This window comes from Macrobrachium nipponense, chromosome 13 (genome assembly GCF_015104395.2).
Source record: "Macrobrachium nipponense isolate FS-2020 chromosome 13, ASM1510439v2, whole genome shotgun sequence".
Classification (NCBI taxonomy): Eukaryota; Metazoa; Arthropoda; class Malacostraca; order Decapoda; family Palaemonidae; genus Macrobrachium; species Macrobrachium nipponense.
In genome coordinates, this window is record NC_087206.1 from 59,890,170 (window position 1) to 59,913,168 (window position 22,999).

Genomic DNA, 22,999 nt, shown 5'->3' on the forward strand with positions numbered 1-22,999 from the left:
CAAACTAAATTTCACTTACAAAAGTTACAAAGTTCTCTCTTAACAATATTCAAATTACAGCAGTTACATAAAAGCATTAAATAATAAAAATAACTTTAACAGAGATCAAGTAATATACAGTTTCTGTCTAGTGTGAATTCTCATGTCTTTTAAGATTGTTTAGTAAATAATGCTTTCTCTTATGCATGAGTTTTCATATGTTTTGTGAGATTACTTGAAGCAGAAAAACTTCTTTGACATACAGAGCAAGTATATGGTTTCTCTCCTGTATGAGTTCTCATGTGACGTTTGTGAGCACCTGAATCAGAAAAACTTTTTTGACATACAGAGCAAGTAAATGGTTTCTCTCCCGTATGAGTTCTCATATGTGTTTTAAGAGTACTTGAAACAGAAAAGCTTTGTTGACATACAGAGCAAGTATATGGTTTCTCTCCCGTATGAGTTTTCATGTGACGTTTGAGATTACTTGATTCAGAAAAACTTTTTTGACATATGGAGCAAGTATATGGTTTCTCTCCCGTATGAGTTCTCATGTGATATTTGAGAGTACTTGAATCAGAAAAACTTTTTTGACATACAGAACAAGTATATGGTTTCTCTCCCGTATGAGTTCTCATGTGACATTTGAGAGCACTTGAAACTAAAAAACTTTTTTGACATACAGAGCAAGCATATGGTTTTTCTGCTGTATGAGTTTTCATGTGATATTTCAGAGCACTTGATTGTGATAAACGTTTTTGACATACAGAGCAAGTGTATGGTTTCTCTCCTGTATGAGTTCTCATGTGAATTGAGAGATATCTTGGAAAAGAAAAACTTTTTTGACATACAGAGCAAGTATATGGTTTCTCTCCCGTGTGAGTACTCATGTGACGTTTGAGAGTACTTGAACCAGAAAATCTTTTTTTTTGACAAACGAGCAAGTATATGGTTTCTCGCCCTGTATGAGGTCTCATGTGATCTTTGAGAGTACTTGAACCAGAAAAACTTTTTTGACATACAGAGCAAAGTATTATTTGGTTCTTCCTCCCTGTAATTGAGTTCCAATGTGCATCTTTGAGAGTACTTTAACCAGAAAAACTTTTTTGACATACAGAGCAAGTATATGGTTTCTCTCCTGTATGAGTTCTCATGTGACATTTGAGATTGTCTGAATAAGAAAAACTTTCTTGACATAAAGAGCAAGTGTATGGTTTCTCTCCCGTATGAGTTCTCATGTGATTTGAGAGAGTACTTGAAACGTAAAAACTTTTTTTACATACAGAGCAAGTATATGGTTTCTCTCCTGTATGAGTTTTCATGTGATACTTCAGAGCATTTGAATCAGAATAACTTTTTTGACATATAGAGCAAGTATATGGTTTCTCTCCCGTATGAGTTCTCATGTGACATTTGAGAGTACCTGAATAAGAAAAACTTTTTTGACATACAGAGCAAGTATATGATTTCTCTCCCGTATGAGTTCTCATGTGGGATTTCAGCTTGTCAATTTTTGAAAATGTCCTTTGGCATTCAGAAGTTAATCGCTTCCCTGCTGTGTTGCTTCTACCCAAATGTCTATTTTCTTCTCCAATACAGATCTTTTTCTTTCCACCCTCAGCATCACAGCTTGGAGAGCTGTCCTTTTCACTCTTAATAGTAGATTGGGAAGAACAGTTCACATCAAAATCACCATAGTCAAAAAATTCCGGTTCTGCCTTGACTTCTAAGAATGGGTCTGCAAATGAAGAGTTGTCATCTGCATTTTCAGTTGGACCCTCCTCCAGATCCTCCTCCTCTTCTTTGAGTAGCAGCAATGATGACGATTCTTCAGCTTCCATTTCCAGTATGTTCTATGTGCAATACTCACCCCTAGTTAGGATCCAAAGGAAATTTCCTCCGTTTGGAAGAATCTGAAATAAAACAAACAATCTGAGACCAACAAGTTCTGAACAGCACCATTCATAACAACTTTTAAAGTAAGCATCCTCAGGGAAAACAAAAATCACAATGCAATGATCATCCGGACACAATTTATCTCAAAAGAAATAAAACATCGTAAGCAACAAATTTAGTCAGGACAAAGTTGTTGACAATTCAACAACCGACTCTGACTTATGTTGGATATCTACCTATGGCAAACATTAAGAAAGGGTCTCTGTCGTAACTTGGGGACTGTCTGTGTCTCGTATAACAGACGAAGGTTCATACCCTTGTAGGAACAAATGCTTTGGTTTTTCCATTCTGAACGACATTACTCATAAACGTACAAATGATCTTTTGAATACTCACAGCAAAATAAAATGAACAACAGTCCTCACAAGCCTTCCCAACAAGGCCAAGAATAGAGTTCCTTTTGATAATTTTGTATCGTAACTTTAATTCCAAACACCTCTCACTCACCAAGTCTGCAGTTGGTGCTTTGCAAATTATCTGCAAGAAAGAGAAAGTGATTATTATGAATACACTGGAAGTGTATTGGGGTTACATTAGTACACAGGTATATTAATGTTTTCATCAGACACCCCCACAAATAGTTAAACCTCGCAAAAAGTTGGAATCCCTAAAAAAACATGGAAAACGGCCTATTTTGGTAGTTAAAACTCAAGAAAAACCCACTAAAAATTTGTATACCTGTTTTTTTTATAGTTTTATCACAAAAAGTGCATTTTATGATGAAATAAAAAAAAAGGAATCTGTGGATATTTCTCATAGAAAATACCATGAATACATGAAATTCCTGCGAATAATGGGAAGAAATGTTCCAGAGAGAAATCCCACAGAATGCGTGAGTCCGTGAATGCGGAGAACGCGAATACAGGGGGTCCACTAATGTATAACTTTTTAAAGGATTCATGGATGATGCATATTTGTTCAGTTTTTACTTTATAATTATACACAGCCACTAGCTGCCAGACATCGCTCAGTTATACCAATGTCGGACCGAATCTGATTCTCGTTTCGTGTCCAATTTTTTTCTACTGATATAGTCAGAATCCATTGAACCTCCAGAATTGGCTAGTATATTAATAAACCACTATAACATATATGTAGTATAGAGCACAGTGTTCTCCCCATATTCGCGGGGGATGTGTACCAGACACCCCCGTGAATAGTTAAAACCCACGAATAGTTAGAACCACCACTAAAAATGCTTATAACTGCCTATCTTCAAAGTTCAAATACCAAATGTATACCTTTAATAACATCCTACTTCAAATACAGGCAGTCCCCGGCTTACGACGGCTCCAGCTTACGACGTTCCGAGGTTACAACGAGTTTTCTTAGATATTCATTGAAAAATCTGCCCTGGGTTACGACGTTTGCTCTGACTTTACAACGCTAAAGCTTACGACGCTCCGAGTTCACGACGCTTTTAAAAAACGCATACTATGATAAAAATCCTTTATAGTTTAGCACAGTATACAGTGGACCCCCCGTATTCGCGTTCTCCAGATTCGCGGACTCACACATTCGCGGATTTCTCTCGGGAACGTTTCCCTGCATTATATGCGGAAAATTTGTGCATTCGCAGTATTTTTCTATGGTAAATATCCACAAATTCCTGGTTTTTTTTATGAATTTCATCATAAAATGCACTTTTTGTGATAAAACTACGTATTAAAAAAACCATGTATGAAAATTTTTAGTGGGTTTTTCTTGAGTTTTAACTAACAAAATAGGCTGTTTTTAGCATTTTTATAGGGGTTCCAAACATTCGCGGGTTCTAACTATTCACGGGGGGGTCTGGTACGCATCCCCGCGAATACGGGGGGCCACTGTATTAATAAAAATAAGTTTCTGGTTAGATTAAAACAAAAATTTTGAGGTTATGATGATTTTCCGATACTTTTTATGTTGTATCATATGCGAACTAGTTTCCGAGTGAATGGATACTAGCTTATGATGTTCCAAGTTTACAACAGTGTTCAATATTAATGCATACTATATAAAAATAATCATTCTTGTTTACAGTAATAATAAATAACAAAGTTTGTGGTTAGATTACTACACAAATTCAAATGTCACAACATTTTTCTATGCTTTTTAATGACGCCTCATATGCGGAACTAGTTTCCGAGCGAATGAATACTAGCTTACGACGTTCAAAGTTTATAACCGTATTCAAAATCGCATGCTATATGAAAAAATCATTTCTTGTTTACAGTAATAATAAAAAAACTAAGTTTCTGGTTAGATTACAACACAAATTCAAAGGTCACAACGTTTTTTTATGCTTTTTAATGATACCTCATACGCAGAACTAGTTTCTGAGCGGAGGGCCCATAAATTAATTTACGCTATTAACTGTAATGTAAATTGACCGGACAACGACATAGCCGGGTCGAGGACACTGTGGAGCGTAACAATACCAAACAACGCCACTTCAATCGCGTAGTTGCCTTCATTTCGCTAGGTTGTGTCTTGCTACGTTGCTGAATTTTTAGCATTTTTCTTGCCTTTACTATTCCTCCGATGATAGTTCATCTAAGAAGAGGAAGGTCATCACCATGGAGGTAAAGTACGACGTCGTTAAACGTTCTGAGAAGGGAGAGATGAACACCGAGATAGGTTGTGCTTTGGGCCTTAGCAGGACGACGGTGGTAACCATAGTGAAGGACAAGGAACGTATTCTCAAGCACGTTAAGGATGCTGCACCGATGAAGGCAACGGTGATTAACGTGAAGCAACGTAGCCAGAGCATTGTGGAAATGGAGAAGTTGCTGATGATCTGGTCTGGAGGACCAGAACCAGCTGTACGCGGTTTTCCAGTTGAGCCTAAGTGTGAATCCAGGAGAAGGCTAGAGAGCTGCATGAGGTGTGAAGAAACATGGGGAAGGCATGCTAGTGGAGAATTTTCCGCGAGTAGAGGTTGGTTAACCGTTTAAGGCTCGTGCTAATTTGCATAATGTGAAGGCAAGTGCTAGTGCTGATAGCGAAGCAGCAGAAAGTTTTCCTAGTGGTTTTGGCTGAAATAACTATGGATGGTGGTTACACAGCTTGACCAAATTTTTAATGTAGATGAGACCTTGGCTTATTTTGGAAAAGGATGCCCAACCGTACGTACCTTTCCAAGGAGGAGAAGTCAGCACCTGGCCATAAAGCCAATGCAAGTGGCGACTTGAAACTTAAGCCCTTGCTAGTGTATTTGGCCGAGAATCCCAGGGCTTTCAAGGGCATTTTCAAGAGTCAACTCCCTGTCATTTGGAAGGCGAACAAGAAGGCTTGGGTTACCTTGATGGTCTTCGAAGATTGGTTCAATGACCACTTCGTACCAGCAGTGGAACGGTATTTGTCTTCGAAGGGTCTGCCTTTTAAGGTTCTTTTAGTTTTTGACATGCCCTGGTCACCTTCAAATTTATTTGAGCAACATGCACCCTAATGTGAAGGTGGTGTACCTTCCACCAAATACAACATCGCTTATACAGCCGATGGACTAGGGAATAATTGCTAACTTTAAGGCTTACTACCTTAGAAGGGCAATACCCTCTGCTTTGAGGGCCATCGAAGGTAACAAGGAGTTGACTCTGAAACAGTTTTGGAAGGGCTACAACATCGCTGATGCAGTCAGGAACATTGCAAGTGCTTGGGACAAGGTGAAGATGATCACTTTAATGGGGCCTGGAAGAAACTGTGTCCACAGTTTGGTGCACCGTTTGAAGGCTTTGGCCAGGCAAAAGACATCGAGACTGTGACGAGGAAAATCGTAGGGCTAAGCAAGAGGCTGCAACTAGATCTGGAAGCTGAGGATGTTACAGAGCTGCTGGCATCCCATGGAGAGGAGTTGTCATCAGAGGACCTCCTTGAGATGGAACAGCAGATGATTGAGGAGGAGTTAGAGGTACCAGACCCAAAACCCAGGTCATTAACTGTCAAAGGCTTGTCAGAGGGTTTTACTCATCTGGAGAGAGCCTTGGCTTCTTTTGAGGGAGAAGACCCTAACGTTGCCAGGTTTGACAAAATCCGGAGAGGGATCATGGATTTGGTAACTTTCTACAAGGAAACCCTGAAGGAGAAGCAGGTGAAGAAAAGTGTGCAGTCTAGGCATGACACTTTCTTCCACAAGTCTCCAGTACCATCTCCCACTCCTAGTCCTGGTAAGGAATTCTGAACTCTTTTAATTTATTTTGTTTACATACTGTAATATAAAATGTGTTAATTTTTTAATGTATATATACTAAATGTTAGTGTATTGTAACTTCATTAATTTTCATCATTTGTATTTTATTGCAGAAGTGGTGCCAAATCCAGATCCCTTGTACACCAAGACCCTCTGTAGCAGCCCGTCCACCTCTAGCATGGTAAGAAATTTAATTTTTCTAATTTTCATGTTGGAAATTGTTTACCACATTATGACATACATACTATGTACACTATTACTACAATGTGTTTGATGTTGCATCACCTAATATTTTTCTTTATGTATCATTCCAGACCCCTTTGATAGTTAGGGATGACCAGATGACACTGAGCCTTTCCATGATTTTTGATGTCTCGCCCTATTCATCAGGTAAGGAATCCTTTACAATTTTTTTAAATGTTTTATAAATGGCTAATAGAAAATTGTATAAAAAGTGTACATATTACACTAAGTACTTCTACATCCACCTTATATGTACACTAAGTACTTCTACATCCACCTTATTATGTACCCTGTCATTCTTTCCAGATCTAGATGCAGCCTCCTCAGAGCCCAAATCAGTAGATACGACAACTATGACCTCTCCAACTCCATCAGGTAAAAGAATTCTTCATTTTTTTAATTGTACATATGTCAAACAGTATATAATACTACATATACCTATTATGTGCAGTAGTTAATACTCTTATCATTTTTATTTTTTATCATTCCAGACTCCTAAGCACCTGCAAATTCCACTCATAGTCCAGCCACTCTCATCTACCATATGCCCATCCCAGTAGCCAACCACTAGAATTTGGTAAGGAAACTTTTTTTTATGAATGTTTATACATTTTATTACATATGTAATATTATACTATGTACATACATAGTGTACTAATTTAGTATGTAACTTTACTAATCATATGTACATTATCATTCCAGACTGACATGCACCTTGTAACATACATAAACCAGACCTCTACATAGCCTACATCTCTTCATTTCACTAAAGGTAAGGAATTCTCAACTGTTACTTATGTAACAATACATTTTGTACTTAAGTGGTTACATACTGTCCTTTAATATTCAATATCATTCCAGGCTGCCCATCACCTTTTCAAGCTCTCTCATCCTAGCCTGTCATCTGTATAAAGCCACACTGAAGTTAGGTATGGAATTCATCTTTTTTTAGTTTTTACTGTACCTAGCAATAAACATAGCTTTCTGAAATACCTGAAATAATATAGAACTTCTATTACTGTACATACACATATGTACTCACATGCATACTATCTCCAAGTCCACCTCCCACAAACCTAGCGAACAGCTTGAGACTCACTAAAAGTTGGTAAGTATGTAAGGAATTCCTAACTAAGTTTTTTTATACATGTTATATTTATAAACCACTGTAGGTATACTGTATGTAACTACTATGCATAGGACTTACTACATATGTATTAATATAATATTTTTTGTGCATTCCATAATCCCAGAACCCCTGAATGATGTAGATATGGCCACAAAAAAAAACTTTGTCAAGGCTTACATAGCACGACAACTTTAAACTAAAAGTAAGGAATTATAACATACATTCACTCTTTTACTCTTGATATACTCTAATTTACATATTGCATTCAGGACTTTGTGTAGTAATTTGTACTAATTGTGTACTTTTACCTTCCAGAACCACCATTTTTGGATGAAAATAACTCCAGGTTGTACATAAAACTTCAGGAAACTACATGTAGTGTACCCAAAGGATTACAAGTAAGGTTTTTATAACTTTTTTTATTAGTTTAATACATTTTTCCGACGTCGTTCCGGCTTACGACGATTTTCGGGTTACGACGCGTCTCAAGAACGGAACCCCCGTCGTAACCCGGGGACTGCCTGTGTACCTAAAATTACTAGTCCTCTATTCTTCGAGTTCCAAACTCCGGTATGGAGATGAGACCATCCTGGAAGGGGGCGTATGACGCTACTCTCCAAGGGTTGTTCATGGAGAAAGCGGGAAGCGAGTCATACGGAGGAAGCATGAGATCCATAGTGGTTGGAGAGTGAGGGAGAGGCTAGAGGGGCTTCTCTTAGCCCGGCTATAACAGAATCCTGAGAATGATCCTGTCTGACAGGCGAGATATCATTTGTTCCATACTACTCTTAAGGGACCCCACTAGGTCGCCCACCTGTTGCAACAGGCCAGCATTGGAGTCCAAAGCCGGAGCCGCTGCGGAGGTGGAGGGAAGGCTCTGAATAAGGAACCAACCAAAGGTAGTGGAACTGGTGAAACTGCCGGGGTGCGAGATCTCTCCTTGGGTTTACTTTTCGAGGACTTAGAGCCGGAGCTAGACCCTTTAGACCTGTCTGGGCCGGGATTACGAGCCGGAGACTTACGCGAGGAAGAAGACGAGGACGTCTTCTTCGAAGACGATGACGTCTTAGTCAAGGTCATCACTTTAGACTTGATCTTAGGTCTAACCGAAGCCTCAGGAGGAGATATAATTCATCACCCGTAAAGCCTTGGAAGGATGGAGAGGTTGCAGGGGTAGAAGAGACAGTCACACCCAAGGGTGACCCTTGGGTACCTGCATTACTTACCTCGACAACAGGTCGTCTATACCTACCATCGGTTCAACATTAATATCCAGGGTTGCGACATCCGTGGAGATATCCTGGTCTTGTTCAAGTTAAGGAGGCCGCCAGCTGTTGTTGGATGAAGGCAATAGTCGGGTCCGCCTCTACTGGGTCGACGTACCCTGTCGCCTTGCCTCCGGGAAAGATTAATAGTGCTAATCGCTTCTCAAGTATGTAGGGCTGACCCTTGGCGGCGTTCTTGCCAAAACCACCGACCCAGGCCCGCAGGGTAGCCAGTGCTGTATCCCTTACTGCCGGAGCCTGTAAGAGAGGGCGTATTTTAGATTTAAGAATCACTTAAAACTAAAACTTAGAGTATAACTTAAACTAGATGCCTTAAGTTAAAGTAAATGATGAAAACTTAAGTACTAAAAGAAGCGGAGCAGCTACCGGAGATGGAATACTTACGCCTTCCAAAAGCTGGCTCACCAGATCGTAACATATGGTACACGTCTCATGGTACCAGACCTGGATGTCCCCGTGCGGAGTCGCGCATGGAGCATGGGACCGGCAAACTTCGTGTCCACAGGGTCCTGAAGTGTAGCGGAACATCCGGATGCTCACAGTTGGTGGCCTGTAAGTGGGAAGACACATGAGTATCTTAAAGGGGTATCACTTACGGACTAAAGGACAAAAGAACTCCGTTACATGCCGGAGCTCGGAAAAAAAATTTGGGCATAACCCCTCCCTGCATTGCCTGAATAGGCTATAATCCCGGAGAGATCCGGTAAAATATGAAAGGGAGGGGGGGGGATGGTTTAAGATACTTAAGATAAACTTAAAGATAACTTAAACCTAAACACAAGCGAACCGACTAGGTCCAGTTGAAGCGGAGTGTAGAAAACTCAGCAATACGGTAAGGTTAGTAGAGACCTACTGTATGCTCCGGTCCATCTAATGGGTGGACTAGCTCTTCTGCTGGATACCAGGACTCCGATCAGGGAGGAGCTCTAGTAAGGAGGGAAGGGCGAGAGGACATACAGGCTCGAGCTAGCCCGGAGCGACAAGGCAAGTAACGGAGGGGGGGGGGGGAAGGCATGGGCCCCCCACAACGTACCACCCGGCCGGACCGAGAAGCGGAGAGGTCGTACCAGTCTGGGTCTGTCCGACTCCCTAGCCCCTCCGGCGGAGGGAGAGGTGGAGGCAGGCTCGGGTATGTGGGGCGAGCATGGCAGACCGGCCCCACCCCCGCCCGACTCTATGGAAGAGCGGGAGGGGGGGGGGGACTGGGCAGGCGGGTCTGGCTGTCCCGTGATCACGCAGTGACCACGAGGCGGTAAACTGAGATACGGTAACAAGCCTAGGCCAACCAACTGATCAGAGAGAAGCTATCGGGAAGCAACCCTGAACTGAAAAGCGGTAGTATATAGGCCCACAGGGCTAAAAACCAACTGATCAGAGAGAAGCTATGTGGAAGCAACGAACTGATCAGCGGTAGAATAGGCTCTATGAGCCGGGACCTAGGCTAAGCCAGACGCCAAACTAACCTAACAATGACAAAATATATATATATAAAATAAAATAAAAATGAAAGAAAGAAGGTAAAAATAGCAGGAGAAAAAATCCAGGAGTGTACGACTAACCCGAAGGCAAGTCTACCACTCAAAGCTAGTCAGGGGCCGATACTAAGAACCTGGACTAGGATCTGGATAGAAAAGCCTACATAAGGTGATATACATGCATGCATGATAACCTGAGTAGACCTTAAACTAAATAAAGCGGATAATCAAATAGAGCGTCAAACGAATAGGGATGTTCTAGGTATGGGAGACCAAGAACGAACCATCACGCGGCAGGACCATGCTGCCATGCTTCCGACCCCGAGAAACGTATTTATACCTAAAAAACGGCAAATACTGTCTCGGGAGGACGGAAAAAAACCAACTAACCGTAAATACTGAGTACTTAACTTAGCTGCTGCAATAGCTGCACGCTCCATTATCGAAAAATCCGAAGAAAGGGCACAAATACACAGAGAGAAAAATAACACGTGTGACTCGTGCGAGCTAACTGAAAGGATGGCCACCAGAGGCGCAGCAGTCGGCAGCATGGATGGAGTAGTAGTAGTACGAGCTGCTCTCTCTGTGGGACGGCTCCCCTCTTGGAGGGTTTTGTAGTGGGAGATTTCTATTGGCATTTGGCTCGTGTAGTGGTCTCACTCGCCTAGTGTTCATACCGACACCCTCCTAGAGGGTGAGCGAGTCAGTTATACTGACCTTTTTCTTTATTTTATTTATTCTCTGGTATGTGTTAGTACATTTACCCTAGAAATAATAGATTAAAGGATATTTTCGCTGGCGACACGAGCCAATCGCCCAGAAATAGATTTTCCTTACGTCAAATCCTTTTTATACTACAAAACAAACAAACATACGTATAATAGAAACTATTTAATCTCATTAAACTTAAAATTATTTGTAAACTAGTACTGTATATTATTATTTTACCATAAAATGTAGTAATGTCCTTAAAGATACACTTATACATACATTTCCAGCCCAAACAGAGGGCGAGAGTTACCAATAGGTTATACGTACTATTTCATGTGGCAAAAGAGAGAGAGAGAGAGAGAGAGAGAGAGAGAGAGAGAGAGAGAGAGAGAGAGAGAGAGAGAGAGAGAGAGGGGGGGGAGGGTTATCCTTATATAAAAGTCTGAAATGGATAGATTATTGTACTTCTATAAAATACTATCACATGATGAATTTGAAATTAGTTATATTACTATTATATTATTATGCAAAAATTTTAATAAACATACACAGTACCATAGAAATTCTCCTCTCAGTAGAGAGAGAGAGAGAGAGAGAGAGAGAGAGAGAGAGAGAGAGAGAGAGAGAGAGAGAGAATTTACGTGATCCTTAGAGGGCAACACACATTCCCCCTCCTGACACTTGTAAATATGATATTGTAATGATACAATTAAGTTTGTTCATACTTACCTGGCAGATATATATATATAGCTGTAATTTCCAACGACCGACAGAATTAAAACTTACGACACACGTAGTGGGAGTCAGGTGGTTAGTACCCATTCCCGTCGCTGGGAGGCGGGTATCAGGAACCATTCCCATTTTCTATTAATAATTTTTATTTCCACTGTCTCCTGAGGGGAGGCGGGTGGTAAAGGGGGGGGGTAACTTAATTATTATATATATATCTGCCATGGTAAGTATGAACAAACTTAATTGTATCATTACAATATCATTTTGTTCATGAAACTTACCTGTCAGAGATATATATAGCTGAATCCCACCTTTGGTGGTGGGAGAGACAGAATAGAATAGAAGATTTAGGAAAACATATATGCAGATAATTGATATCTTGGTTCCTTACCTGTTAGCATAGCTGGCTTCGTCGATTACTGGCCACGTAAGTCTGCTTGTGCTACTAGAGTTGCCAGCAAGGTAGAGACCTATATAGCTGGTAGCTGGTGCAACTCCAGGATGATCTGTCAACAGGGGCGAGACCATGACGTGACTAACCATGAACCATAAACCGATGATGGGGGCAAACGACGGGTAAAAAATGCAACCACCTGGCTTAGCTTACCAAAGGTACCCACTTAAACTAAGCTAATGGAAGGAGATCCGCCCCAGGCGGTCACCCCACAACCATAAAACACAAGTTAAAAAACCCACCTAATCCCTAAAGGATAGGATGAGTGTTACCTCCTGCCCCCAAAACAGTGTCTGCAGCAACGTATGGTCCGAGGGAGAAGCAATTTTCGTATGTCACTTTCACCTCCCGCAGGTAGTGTGAAGCGAACACCAAATTGCTTCTCCAAAATGTGGCATTCAAAATGTCCTTGAGCGCCATATTTTTGTGAAAAGCTACCGAGGTAGCGATAGCTCTCACCTCGTGGGCTTTCACTTTTAGAAGCTTCATATCACTATCACTGCACTTATCATGAGCTTCTTTAATCGTACTTCTTAGGAAGAACGCAGTACGTTCTTCGACATAGGAAGATATGACAATTTGTCAAAAATTGCATTTTTCCTAACTATACAAACCTGAGGTCCTTTAACAATAGGAAGTAGCTAGCGGCAGCTGGAACGGTCGTAAGCTTCGAACAAGGGGAGAACGGTAGTTAACTGCTTGTCCGACAGTCGCGGCTGCGCGCGACTGGGAGGTAAACAAATCACTTTTGCTTTTGGCCCATGCAAAATACACAGAGTGAGGGGTGGCATGAGGAGGGACTATATGTAAAGGACCTCAGGTTTGTATAGTTAGGAAAATGCAATTTTCGACAAATTGTCATTTGTTCCGATACGTAATACAAACCATCGGTCCTTTAACAATAGGAAGACTCACTTCTTGGTGGGAGGAATCTGAGTCTTTTGATGAACAGACTGGTGTTCGTCCATCCCTGGAATGCCTCCCTGGTCGTAAGAGCGAGGGAGGGATCCAAGCCTCTGTCCGATTGACGGGGTGTGCACCACAGGATCAATGGTCAGACCTCTGGGCCGAGTACTAAGAGAGAGGCAAGCGTATCTCTTTCGTACCAGCAAGCAAGAACTTGTTCCTGTTTGCAAGAGGCAACATAAAGTATGGGTTGTCTCAAGCTGGCATCCACTTCCTCCCCCTTGTTGGAGGAAAGTGGTGGATATACGCTCCTATCCCTAGTGAAAGGGATAGGATGGGGCTCTGTGAGTAGCTCACCTGCATCTTGGTCCTTATCCAGCAGGGGTGACGACCGTGTCCCTCTAACCACAGGTAGAGGGGAAGAAAAAGTAAAAAGGGATGAGGAGCCAGTCACATTCTCATTCACTCATCCATTCTTACGGTCACACCAGGACTCGATGCTGTTCAGCCTGCGAGGGTCTGGGTTCGCTACACAACTGTTTTAGCAGCCACCACGGGTCCCAAGTAAAAAAGATCCAAGGACCTGTGGGCAATATCCCGAAGGTAGAAGGAAGGGCATGTGGTCTGGTTGGACCAGACCCCTGCCTCAGTACCTGCGCCACGGAGAAGTTCTGCGGACAAGGCAGCATCTCCTTCGCATCGAAGGCGGTGAAGTCCATTAGGGAGGGAATTGTGAACGACTCGAACCAATCGTCAGGGGACCGAAGGGTTCTGAGTCTTCGCTACGAAGTTCGGTACGAAATCGAGCGTCACGGATCCCCATCCCTGGATGCTTGACTTCGCAGGAGAAGTCATGCAGTTCCTCAGAGGAAAAGAAGGAAATAGTCGCAGACCTATCCCTCTTCTCTACTTCGGTGATGTCCAGTACCCATACTGGTCTGTCCGTTTGCCACGAAGTCTCTCGCATCCTCCTATCCCCATGCAGCGAAGTTCTCGGTAGTGGATAGGACACCGACACTCCATGGTGGGTGTCAATGGTATGGGTACTGTGACAAGCTATTAAAACGAAGTAATGATTGCTCTGTAACAACCGAACTAAGTCAACAGCGTAGTTCGTAACTGACTCGGGCGCTCTGACAGCTGCCGACTGACTGCGTTCGGTAGGAGGCAAGTTGTCAAAGCATCCGAGTAAGTCACGTGACCTTCGCTTTAAAGGGTTTATGCCGAGAGACCAAACAAATAATGTATTTGTTTGTCACCAATGCCGGACAGCGAGGTGATGATTCTCTTAAGGCATGTGCCCAACAGGCGAAAGTCATTGCCTTCTAGAGACCGAGGTCCCTGAAGGTAAAACATCTCATGGTTGTTGAATCTCAGCTAAGGAGAAACAACACTATGTACCGTTGAAGACGAAGGTAGATATTGAGTGCAACCTACGTCTTCACAGATGAATCGAGAGAAGGATTCTCAAGATTCATAACCTGTGCTTACAAATGACTGAAAACGCTAACCGCTATTTCATTGCTGTTCGGTGAGAAGTCGTAGTTGCAATGAAGCGGGGCGTTCTTCAGTAATGAAAAACACAGGGGAAAGCCGCCTGAAGAACTGCTTCTCATGGGCTGAACATTTGGAAGTAGAGCTGTCAGGTCGGAGAGTAGGCGATGTCTTCTGACACATCTCGTAATTCGGGTTTGAACAATGAACAATTGTACACCTACGAATACGAGATATTTTGAAGACAAACTCAGAGTCTGCAAAAATCATTCGCATTATCGCAGTGCGATGCAGCGGGAGACTTTTGTACAGACTTCTGTTACCGTGCGGTAAACAGAAAGATGAAAGAGTCCAAGAGATATCTCTGTTGAAAATTTCTGCAATGTCGAAGGCGATGGAATCTAGCGTCACAGCAGTAGATGGTCCTTCATTATTGCGAGAATCCAGTTAATCAGAGACTAAGTCATGATTGTTGGGCAGAGATACGGTTCGGTAGTCAATCAAAGCAGGGGAGAGAGAGACATACATGACCGTGCATATCGGAGGCCCAGCTGATACTGAGCTGCTATCAGGCAGTTCAATACGCAGTAGTTGAGCCTGAGCTCTCGCTGACTCGTCATCCTGAGTTGCCAGGTAATCCATTATTCCACGAAGGAATGCGTTCGGCTCGAACTACCGAGCATAAAAGATATGCTCGACCAATTATATTTAGGCGAAACGAATTTCGGTAAATATAAAAGTTGAAATGGTGTTGTCGTGACAAAACCATAAGTATATAAAAGTTGAAATGGTGTTGTCGTGACAAAAACCATAAGTATATAAAATTGAAACTGAAAACTCTGGAGGTTGCAGGGCAACCCCGAGTTGCAGTTCAATTAGAATACTTCTCTTATAAGTCGCAATCCGTAGATTAACTAGGATATGCGCCTACCCCTCGGACAATTCAACTGTTTAGTAGAATCATGTCGCGAGGTTAATATACGTAGTATATTTGTAGGATTCTGAACAACGATCTCCATCCTAAATTCTTTCCTTCAAGAAAACAAAATAAGGATTGGAGATCGACCACCTTCCATCTCTATCAAAGAGAGTGAAGGAGAAGTCTTCCTCGAAGGAAAGCTTCAATGGTGAACAGAATACTAAGACGATAGTTCAAGCCAAACTGGATATTCCCGTCCGATCTTCTCTATTCCAGGTTGGTCGCCTACTGTGAGATAGTTTCTTTCAGCAGCAGTCTTCTTCCCAATGCTAGAAATTCCAGGAATTCAAGCATAGGCGAGGTTCCCGATTATCGTGTATATCGGGGATTCTCGTCTCGCTCACTTTGGACCGTGGTCTCTGCGTAAGTGTTTTGGAGATCGTAAAAAACTCGAAACACTGAATGCGCTAGAATTCCGTAGAATTCTAAGCAGTCTGCGAAACCCCCACCGAATTCGTCAAACGATATCGGCTGGTGGTCCTCTCGATTCCCGTAGAAATCGAGAATGGGGCAGGATTCCTCCTCAACGACCGGGGCTTACGTCAGGTAAGACCCGAAGGTCCCCCCGGTAGCGCAGTCCCGAACGTGGGATCCTACAGAGAAATCTCTGTAGGATCCCTCCCCTTTCCCTCGTAGCCGTAAGGAGAGAGGGAATGGGGGAGGAATTGGATACTCGCTCGCCTTCCCAGTGGAACTAGCAGTAGGAGAAGTAGTAGGAGCAGCCATCGCCTTGCGGCGATGGCCTCTCAGAGTCTGGGAAAAACGTATCGTCAGGAGAAAACGTTTTCCCGCGGAGGGTTACGAACTCTCACTGTAGGTAAGGGTCTGCCGCCACTGTGAACGTCGTCTGGGTGGGGCTGATCGACACCCTGACAGGAGAGAGCCGATACCAGTCCTCCGCACTCATTCCAGTCCTCGTCGAGGTCGAAACCTCTCAGGAGGACCGAAGGAGTATTTAATACGGTGTCCGAAGACACGTAGAAACGCCGCTGTCGCAGTAGAGGAGGTGGAAGTTGCTTGATCGACCGCCAGCAAACTGAGAGAGCCTTCTTGTCCGGAGACGAGAGACTCTGGTTCGAGACAGAATCGGCAAGCTCCGATCGCGGCAGACCCACCGTCGGTTTGGTTTCCCTCTCGGGCCCCAAAACGACTCGAGCAGAGACGTGGGCTCTGCTGGTGGGAGCGGCAATCCTTCCGCAAGGTCATTATGCTGACGAATCAGCTTAATGACTTCTGCAAATTCCTCTGCATCTCGGGAGTAACCGCGTCTTGCGGAGTAGGACCGTCCAGTCCCTCCAAACAAGAACAGATCCCGAGATACTCCTCCTTCAGAAGGAGGAACAGCGGCAGACCCTGACGGTCGCCTCCAGCTACTTGCGCGTATGTCCTGGTCGGTCCTAGAACCGTGCCTGGTCCATACGGCGTCATAGCGGGATCGCGAGCGGCGCACCTCTCGCGATCACTCATAGGTACCGTCGCTCCTCCCGGTGTAGCCCCGAGGAGGTTGAAGGTACAGGAGAGGCAGCCCTGACGCTCCCCCCTAGCTCGCTGGCAGGACCAGCGTGCTTGGAGGGCTGCTGCTGATCGTCCACACCGCGGTGGCGATCGAGCAGCAGGCCTAGCCTTGCCGCTCGCCTGGGGCGAGAGGCTCGGCTGAGAACGTCGACGCTGATCTCTAGCGTCAGGCGAGCTGTTGCTGGTTACCGTCTCCGCCCGGTCCCGATGGGAGCGGCGTCAGGTGACCTGCTAGGCTCATTGTCGCGGTGAGACCGGCGAGCGTCCTCTCTGGCGCGTCGAGCCGCTGGTACCAGCCGTGGCTGGTACCGACGACCGCGGGGACGGGACCCCTTCCTCGCCTCAACCCGTGGCTGGTCAGCGACCGTCACGTGCAACCCGAGCAGCCAGCTGGTCGCTGCGAGAGCGTCCACTGGCCTAGCGAGAGTCGTCTGCACGACACTCGCCAGTCTTCTGCTCCGCGCTTCGGTCTTGGCGGCGAGCGAGCTCGGGTGTCAAGGACTTTGGCTGGAGCGTCTCCCGCGGGAGACCGTCCACTCGGTAACTTCTATTCTCGCTAACGAGAAGCCGAGGCGGATCCTGGTTTAGCGGCAGAACCGCTAGAACCAGGCGAGGAAGTGCCAGCCGAAGCTGGTACTCCTCTGGTCCCCGTCTTCTTCTCCTTGGTAGAAGAAAAGACGGGCCCTGTTCCCGAGGGAGCAGGAGGACCAGCAGAAGAGCTCCCCGAATCGCCGGAGCGAGACGGGCCCTTAGAAGGTCCCGAAGGAGCCTTCTTAGGGGGGAAAACCCGGGTTACCAGCTGGTCGCTGCAAGAGCGGCCGCTGGCCTGGCAAGAGTCACCTGAGCGTCTCTCACCAGCCTTCTGCTCCGTGCCGCGTCTTGGCGCCGAGCGAACTCTGGCGCCGAAACTTGGCTGCACGGTCTCCCGAGGGGAGAAGTACACTCGGGATCTCTCGCGAACGAGAGAACCGAGCCGGAACCTGGCGTAGCGGCATCGCCGCTAGCACCAGGCGAGGAAGTACCAGAGCTAACCGATACTCCTCTGGTCCCCGTCTATCTCTTCCTTACGGAAGGGGAGACGGGCCCCGCTCCCGAAGGAGCAGGAGGACCAGCAGAAGGAACCCCCGTCCCACCGGGGTGGGACGGGCCCTTAGAAGTTCCCGAAGGAGACTTCTTAGGGGGGAAGGCAGCCTTCTTCTTCTTCGGCTTATGGGCCTTAGAAGTCAAAGGGGAAGAGGCAGCAGCAGACGATGAAGACGAAGATGACAGCTTCCTCTTCTCCTCTTCCTCGTCAGCTCACGCAGGACAGTCGTCAGGTCCTCCATCCAGGCCGGAGCCGGGGCTATTGCCGAAGCAACACGGCCCGACTGCACCTGTCCGGAAGGACCTGGGACTGGGGAAGACACACCGTGGGCAGGACCAGCATGGACAGGCTCAGGAACCAGGAGCGACAGGAACAGCAACCAGCTCAGGAGCGGCAGCGGTAGACCCAGAAGGGACAGCCAAGCCAACAGCGGGAATCACATCAGCGGCAGGTACGGCAGGCCCAGCGATCGCCTCGTAGAATCATCGGCAGCCAGCGGAACCTGGGTCCTGGCTGGCCGTACCAGGGGCGAGCTGCTGGAACAGCGGAAGTCTGGGGCAGGCAACACGAAGAAACAGGCGGCGGCGGCAACCCCACCTCGGTACGGCGGCGGCCCTAGTAGCGGCAGACGGCGTCATCGACACAGCATGGGGAGTGTAGACCAGGAGGGGGGGAGCAGCATAAGCGGCCGTGGTAGTAGTGGAGACCGCCCCAGACCTCGCTAGACGCTGCAGCAGCCCGTGGATGCTAGGCACGCCCTGCCGCCGCGGTGGTCCATACCTGTCCAAGGTCGTCTCCCACGGATGTAGCAACCTGCGTAACATAGATAGATTAGTAAGAGGGGTTCCCTCACGCACGGGGGGGAAGACATGCCACCCCGAACGCAAGGAAGACCCCAAATACAAAATACAACGAAGAAGCTGAGCGGGGGGCAGGAAGGAAGACGAAGAATCGGATACCAAGGGAGTCGCGGGAGAGCTTTCCGACGACTTCCTGGCAGACCTTCGCTTCCCCTACCCCCGCACAGCAGTGAAAGTAATATGAAAATGAAACAGAATACTGCCCTTGCGATTCACTTCATAGAACTTAAAGGGGAAAAGATCAATTCGGGTAAGAACGGAAACTTGATCCAATAATATGATGCTATCATAAAATATATATGAAAATGAAACAGATACTGCACTTGCGATTCACATTCACATAAAAAAATCGTAAGGATCAATTCCCGGGTAAGAACGAAAATTGATCCAAATTAAATTTCATGCAAATAAATAAATGAAAATGAAAAGAATATTGCAATTGCGAATCCACTTTCATTGCATTCTATTATACAAAATTAAAAGGCTCGTGCCGAGCGCAATCACACTCTCGGTAACGAACGCACAGGGCAAAAATATAATGAAAAGAGTACTTACATTTTTCAATTACACACTTTCGCCCAAAATACATGACTCGGCGCGAGCGCGCCCACCCTCGGCACCGAGACTAATTCAAGTTTAATTCATGAAAAGAGAGGAAATCGCCGCATCTACGGCGATAACTCCATGTTGGTTCATAATTAAGTAATGAAAATGAAAACAGTGTACTTACAGTTTCATTTCAAGTCAAACAAACCATTAGTAGAAAACACAATATAAACAAAGCATACGACGATGAAGCGGGCGAGAGACGAGACGAACACGTCCTTCACACCCGCGGCCGAAAGCAAAAGTGATTTGTTTACCTCCCAGTCGCGCGGCGCGCGACTGTCGGACAAGCAGTTAACTACCGTTCTCCCTTGTTCGAGAAGCTTACGACCGTTCCAGCTGCCGCTAGCTACTTCCTATTGTTAAAGGACCGATGGTTTGTATTACGTATCGGAACAAACCCGTTTACCAGCTGGTCGCTGCAAGAGCGGCCGCTGGCCTGGCAAGAGTCACCTGAGCGTCTCTCACCAGCCTTCTCGCTCGTGCCGCGTCTTGGCGCCGAGCGAACTCTGGCGCCGAAACTTGGCTGCACGGTCTCCCGAGGGAGAACGTACACTCGGGATCTCTCGCGGAACGAGAGACCGAGCCGGAACCTGGCGTAGCGGCATCGCCGCTAGCACCAGGCGAGGAAGTACCAGAGCTAACCGATACTCCTCTGGTCCCCGTCTATCTCTTCCTTACGGAAGGGAGACGGGCCCCGCTCCCGAAGGAGCAGGAGGACCAGCAGAAGGAACCCCCGTCCCACCGGGGTGGGACGGGCCCTTAGAAGTTCCCGAAGGAGACTTCTTAGGGGGGAAGGCAGCCTTCTTCTTCTTCGGCTATGGGCCTTAGAAGTCGAAGGGGAAGAGGCAGCAGCAGACGATGAAGACGAAGATGACAGCTTCTTCCTCTTCTCTTCCTCGTCAGCTCACGCAGGACAGTCGTCAGGTCCTCCATCCAGGCCAGAGCCGGGGCTATTGCCGAAGCAACACGGCCCGACTGCACCTGTCCGGAAGGACCTGGGACTCAAGGGGAAAGACACACCGTGGCAGGACCAACATGGACAGGCTCAGGAACCAGGAGCGACAGGAACAGCAACCAGCTCAGGAGGGCGGCAGCGGTAGACCCAGAAGGGACAAGCCAAGCCAACAGCGTGAATCACATCAGCGGCAAGGTACCGGCAGGCCCAGCGATCGCCTCGTAGAATCATCGGCAGCCAGCGGAACCTGGGTCCTGGCGGCCGGTCCAGGGGCGAGCTGCTGGAACAGCAGAAGTCGGGGGCAGGCAACACGAAGAAACAGGCGGCGCGGCAAACCCCACCATCGGTACGGCGGCGGCCCTAGTAGCGGCAGACGGCGTCATCGACACAGCATGGGGAGTGTAGACCAGGAGGGGGAGCAGCATAAGCGGCCGTGGTAGTAGTGGAGACCGCCCCACCCTTGACCTGCTAGACGCTGCAGCAGCCCGTGGATGCTAGGCACGCCCTGCCGCGCGGTGGTCCATACCTGTCCAAGGTCGTCTCCCACGGATGTAGCACCTTGCGGTAACATAGATAGATTAGTAAGATGGGGTTCCCTCACGCACGGGGGGAAGACATGCCCCACCCCGAACGCAAGGAAGACCCCAAATACAAAATACAACGAAGAAGCTGAGCGGGGGGCAGGAAGGAAGACGAAGAATCGGATACCAAGGGAGTCGCGAGAGCTTTCCGACGACTTCCTGGCAGACCTTCGCTTCCCCTACCCCGCACAGCAGTGAAAAGTAATATGAAAATGAAACAGAATACTGCCCTTGCGATTCACTTCATAGAACTTAAAGGGGAAAAAGATCAATTCCCGGGTAAGAACGGAAACTTGATCCAATAATATGATGCTATCATAAAATATATATGAAAATGAAACAGAATACTGCACTTGCGATTTCACTTTCACATAAAAAAATCGTAAGGATCAATTCCCGGGTAAGAACGAAAATTGATCCAAATTAAATTTCATGCAAATAAATAAATGAAAATAAAATGAAAGAATATTGCAATTGCGAATCCACTTTCATTGCATTCTATTATACAAAATTAAAAGGCTCGTGCCGAGCGCAATCACACTCTCGGTAACGAAACGCACAGGGCAAAAATATAATGAAAAGAGTACTTACATTTTTCAATTACACACTTTCGCCCAAAATACATGACTCGCGCGAGAGCGCGCCCGCCTCGGCACCGAGACATAATTCAAGGGTTTAATTCATGAAAAGAGAGGAAATCGCCGCATCTACGGCGATAACTCCATGTTGGTTCATAATTAAGTAATGAAAATGAAAACAGTGTACTTACAGTTTCATTTTCAAGTCAAACAAACCATTAGTAGAAAACACAAATAATAAACAAAGCATACGACGATGAAGCGGGCAGAGAGCGATGACGAACACGTCCTTCACACCCGCGGCCGAAAGCAAAAGTGATTTGTTTACCTCCCAGTCGCGCGGCGCGCGACTGTCGGACAAGCAGTTAACTACCGTTCTCCCCTTGTTCGAAGCTTACGACCGTTCCAGCTGCCGCTAGCTACTTCCTATTGTTAAAGGACCGATGGTTTGTATTACGTATCGGAACAACAGGTTTTTTCACTGAGCAGCCACAGAAATTGTCAGAAGAGCCTCTGCAGGTTTTAGTTCTCTGCAGATAGAATTTTAGAGCCCTGACAGGACACAGGACCCTCTCACGTTCATTTCCCACTATTTCCTGACAACCCTTTGATTTCAAACGTCTTGGCCAAGGGTTGGAAGGATTCTTGTTCTTTGCTAAGAACGTAGGACTTAAAGAACAAACCGCATTATGATCCGAGAACCCAATCTGCTTGCTGATAACCTGGATTTCGCTAACCCTCTTCGCCGTCGCCAGAGCGGTTAGGAAGATAGTTTTCTTCGTCAGATTCCTCAGTGAAGCTGAATGAAGCGGTTCGAACTGACCTGACATCAGGAACTTAAGCACCACATCTAAATTCCACGAGGGTACTTTAGGTTGAATGACCTTCGTAGTCTCGAAAGATCTAATGAGATCATGAAGGTCTCATTATTTGTCAAGTCGAGTCCTCTGTGCCTGAAGACTACAGAAAGCACGCTCCTGTAGCCTTTAATTGTGGGAACAGCTAACTTCACTTCCTCTCTCAGATAAGAAGGAAATCAGCTATCTGGCTCACAGAGGTTGTGGTGGAGGAAATGCCCTTCTTCCTGCACCAGCATCTGAAGACAGCCCACTTCGATTGGTACAGAGTGATTGAGGAGGGCCTCCTTGCGGTGGCAATCGCCTTAGCCACAGGTCTTGAAAAACCCCTCGCTCTGGCCAACTTCTTGATAGTCTGAACGCAGTCAGACTCAGAGCGGGGAGGTTTTTGTGGTACCTCTCGAAGTGGGGCTGTCTGAGTAGATCTTTCCTTAAGGGCAGAGTCCTCGGA

General features: G+C 45.9%; 2 protein-coding genes across 3 annotated transcripts in view; both read right to left on the minus strand.

Annotated features, from left to right (window-relative positions):
- Positions 1 to 6: 6 nt before the first annotated feature.
- Positions 7 to 901, minus strand: LOC135225816 (oocyte zinc finger protein XlCOF6-like). Its single transcript, XM_064265338.1, has one exon. The coding sequence runs from the start codon at positions 867 to 869 to the stop codon at positions 180 to 182; it is 690 nt and encodes a 229-aa protein (XP_064121408.1). The 5' UTR covers positions 870 to 901; the 3' UTR covers positions 7 to 179.
- A 160-nt stretch (positions 902 to 1,061) lies between these two features.
- Positions 1,062 to 22,999, minus strand: part of LOC135225815 (gastrula zinc finger protein XlCGF71.1-like) — a 36,183-nt gene continuing 14,245 nt past the window's right edge. The window contains exons 2-3 of one of the 2 annotated variants that reach the window (XM_064265337.1): positions 2,383 to 2,412; positions 1,062 to 1,892 (exon numbers count right to left, since the gene is read on the minus strand). In XM_064265337.1, coding sequence (XP_064121407.1) covers positions 1,068 to 1,820 — 753 coding nt within the window. In that variant the 5' untranslated portion in view covers positions 1,821 to 1,892; positions 2,383 to 2,412 and the 3' untranslated portion in view covers positions 1,062 to 1,067. Of the gene's footprint in view, positions 1,893 to 2,271; positions 2,304 to 2,382; positions 2,413 to 22,999 lie in introns of those variants that run through there. The other variant, XM_064265336.1, reaches the window with a different exon arrangement.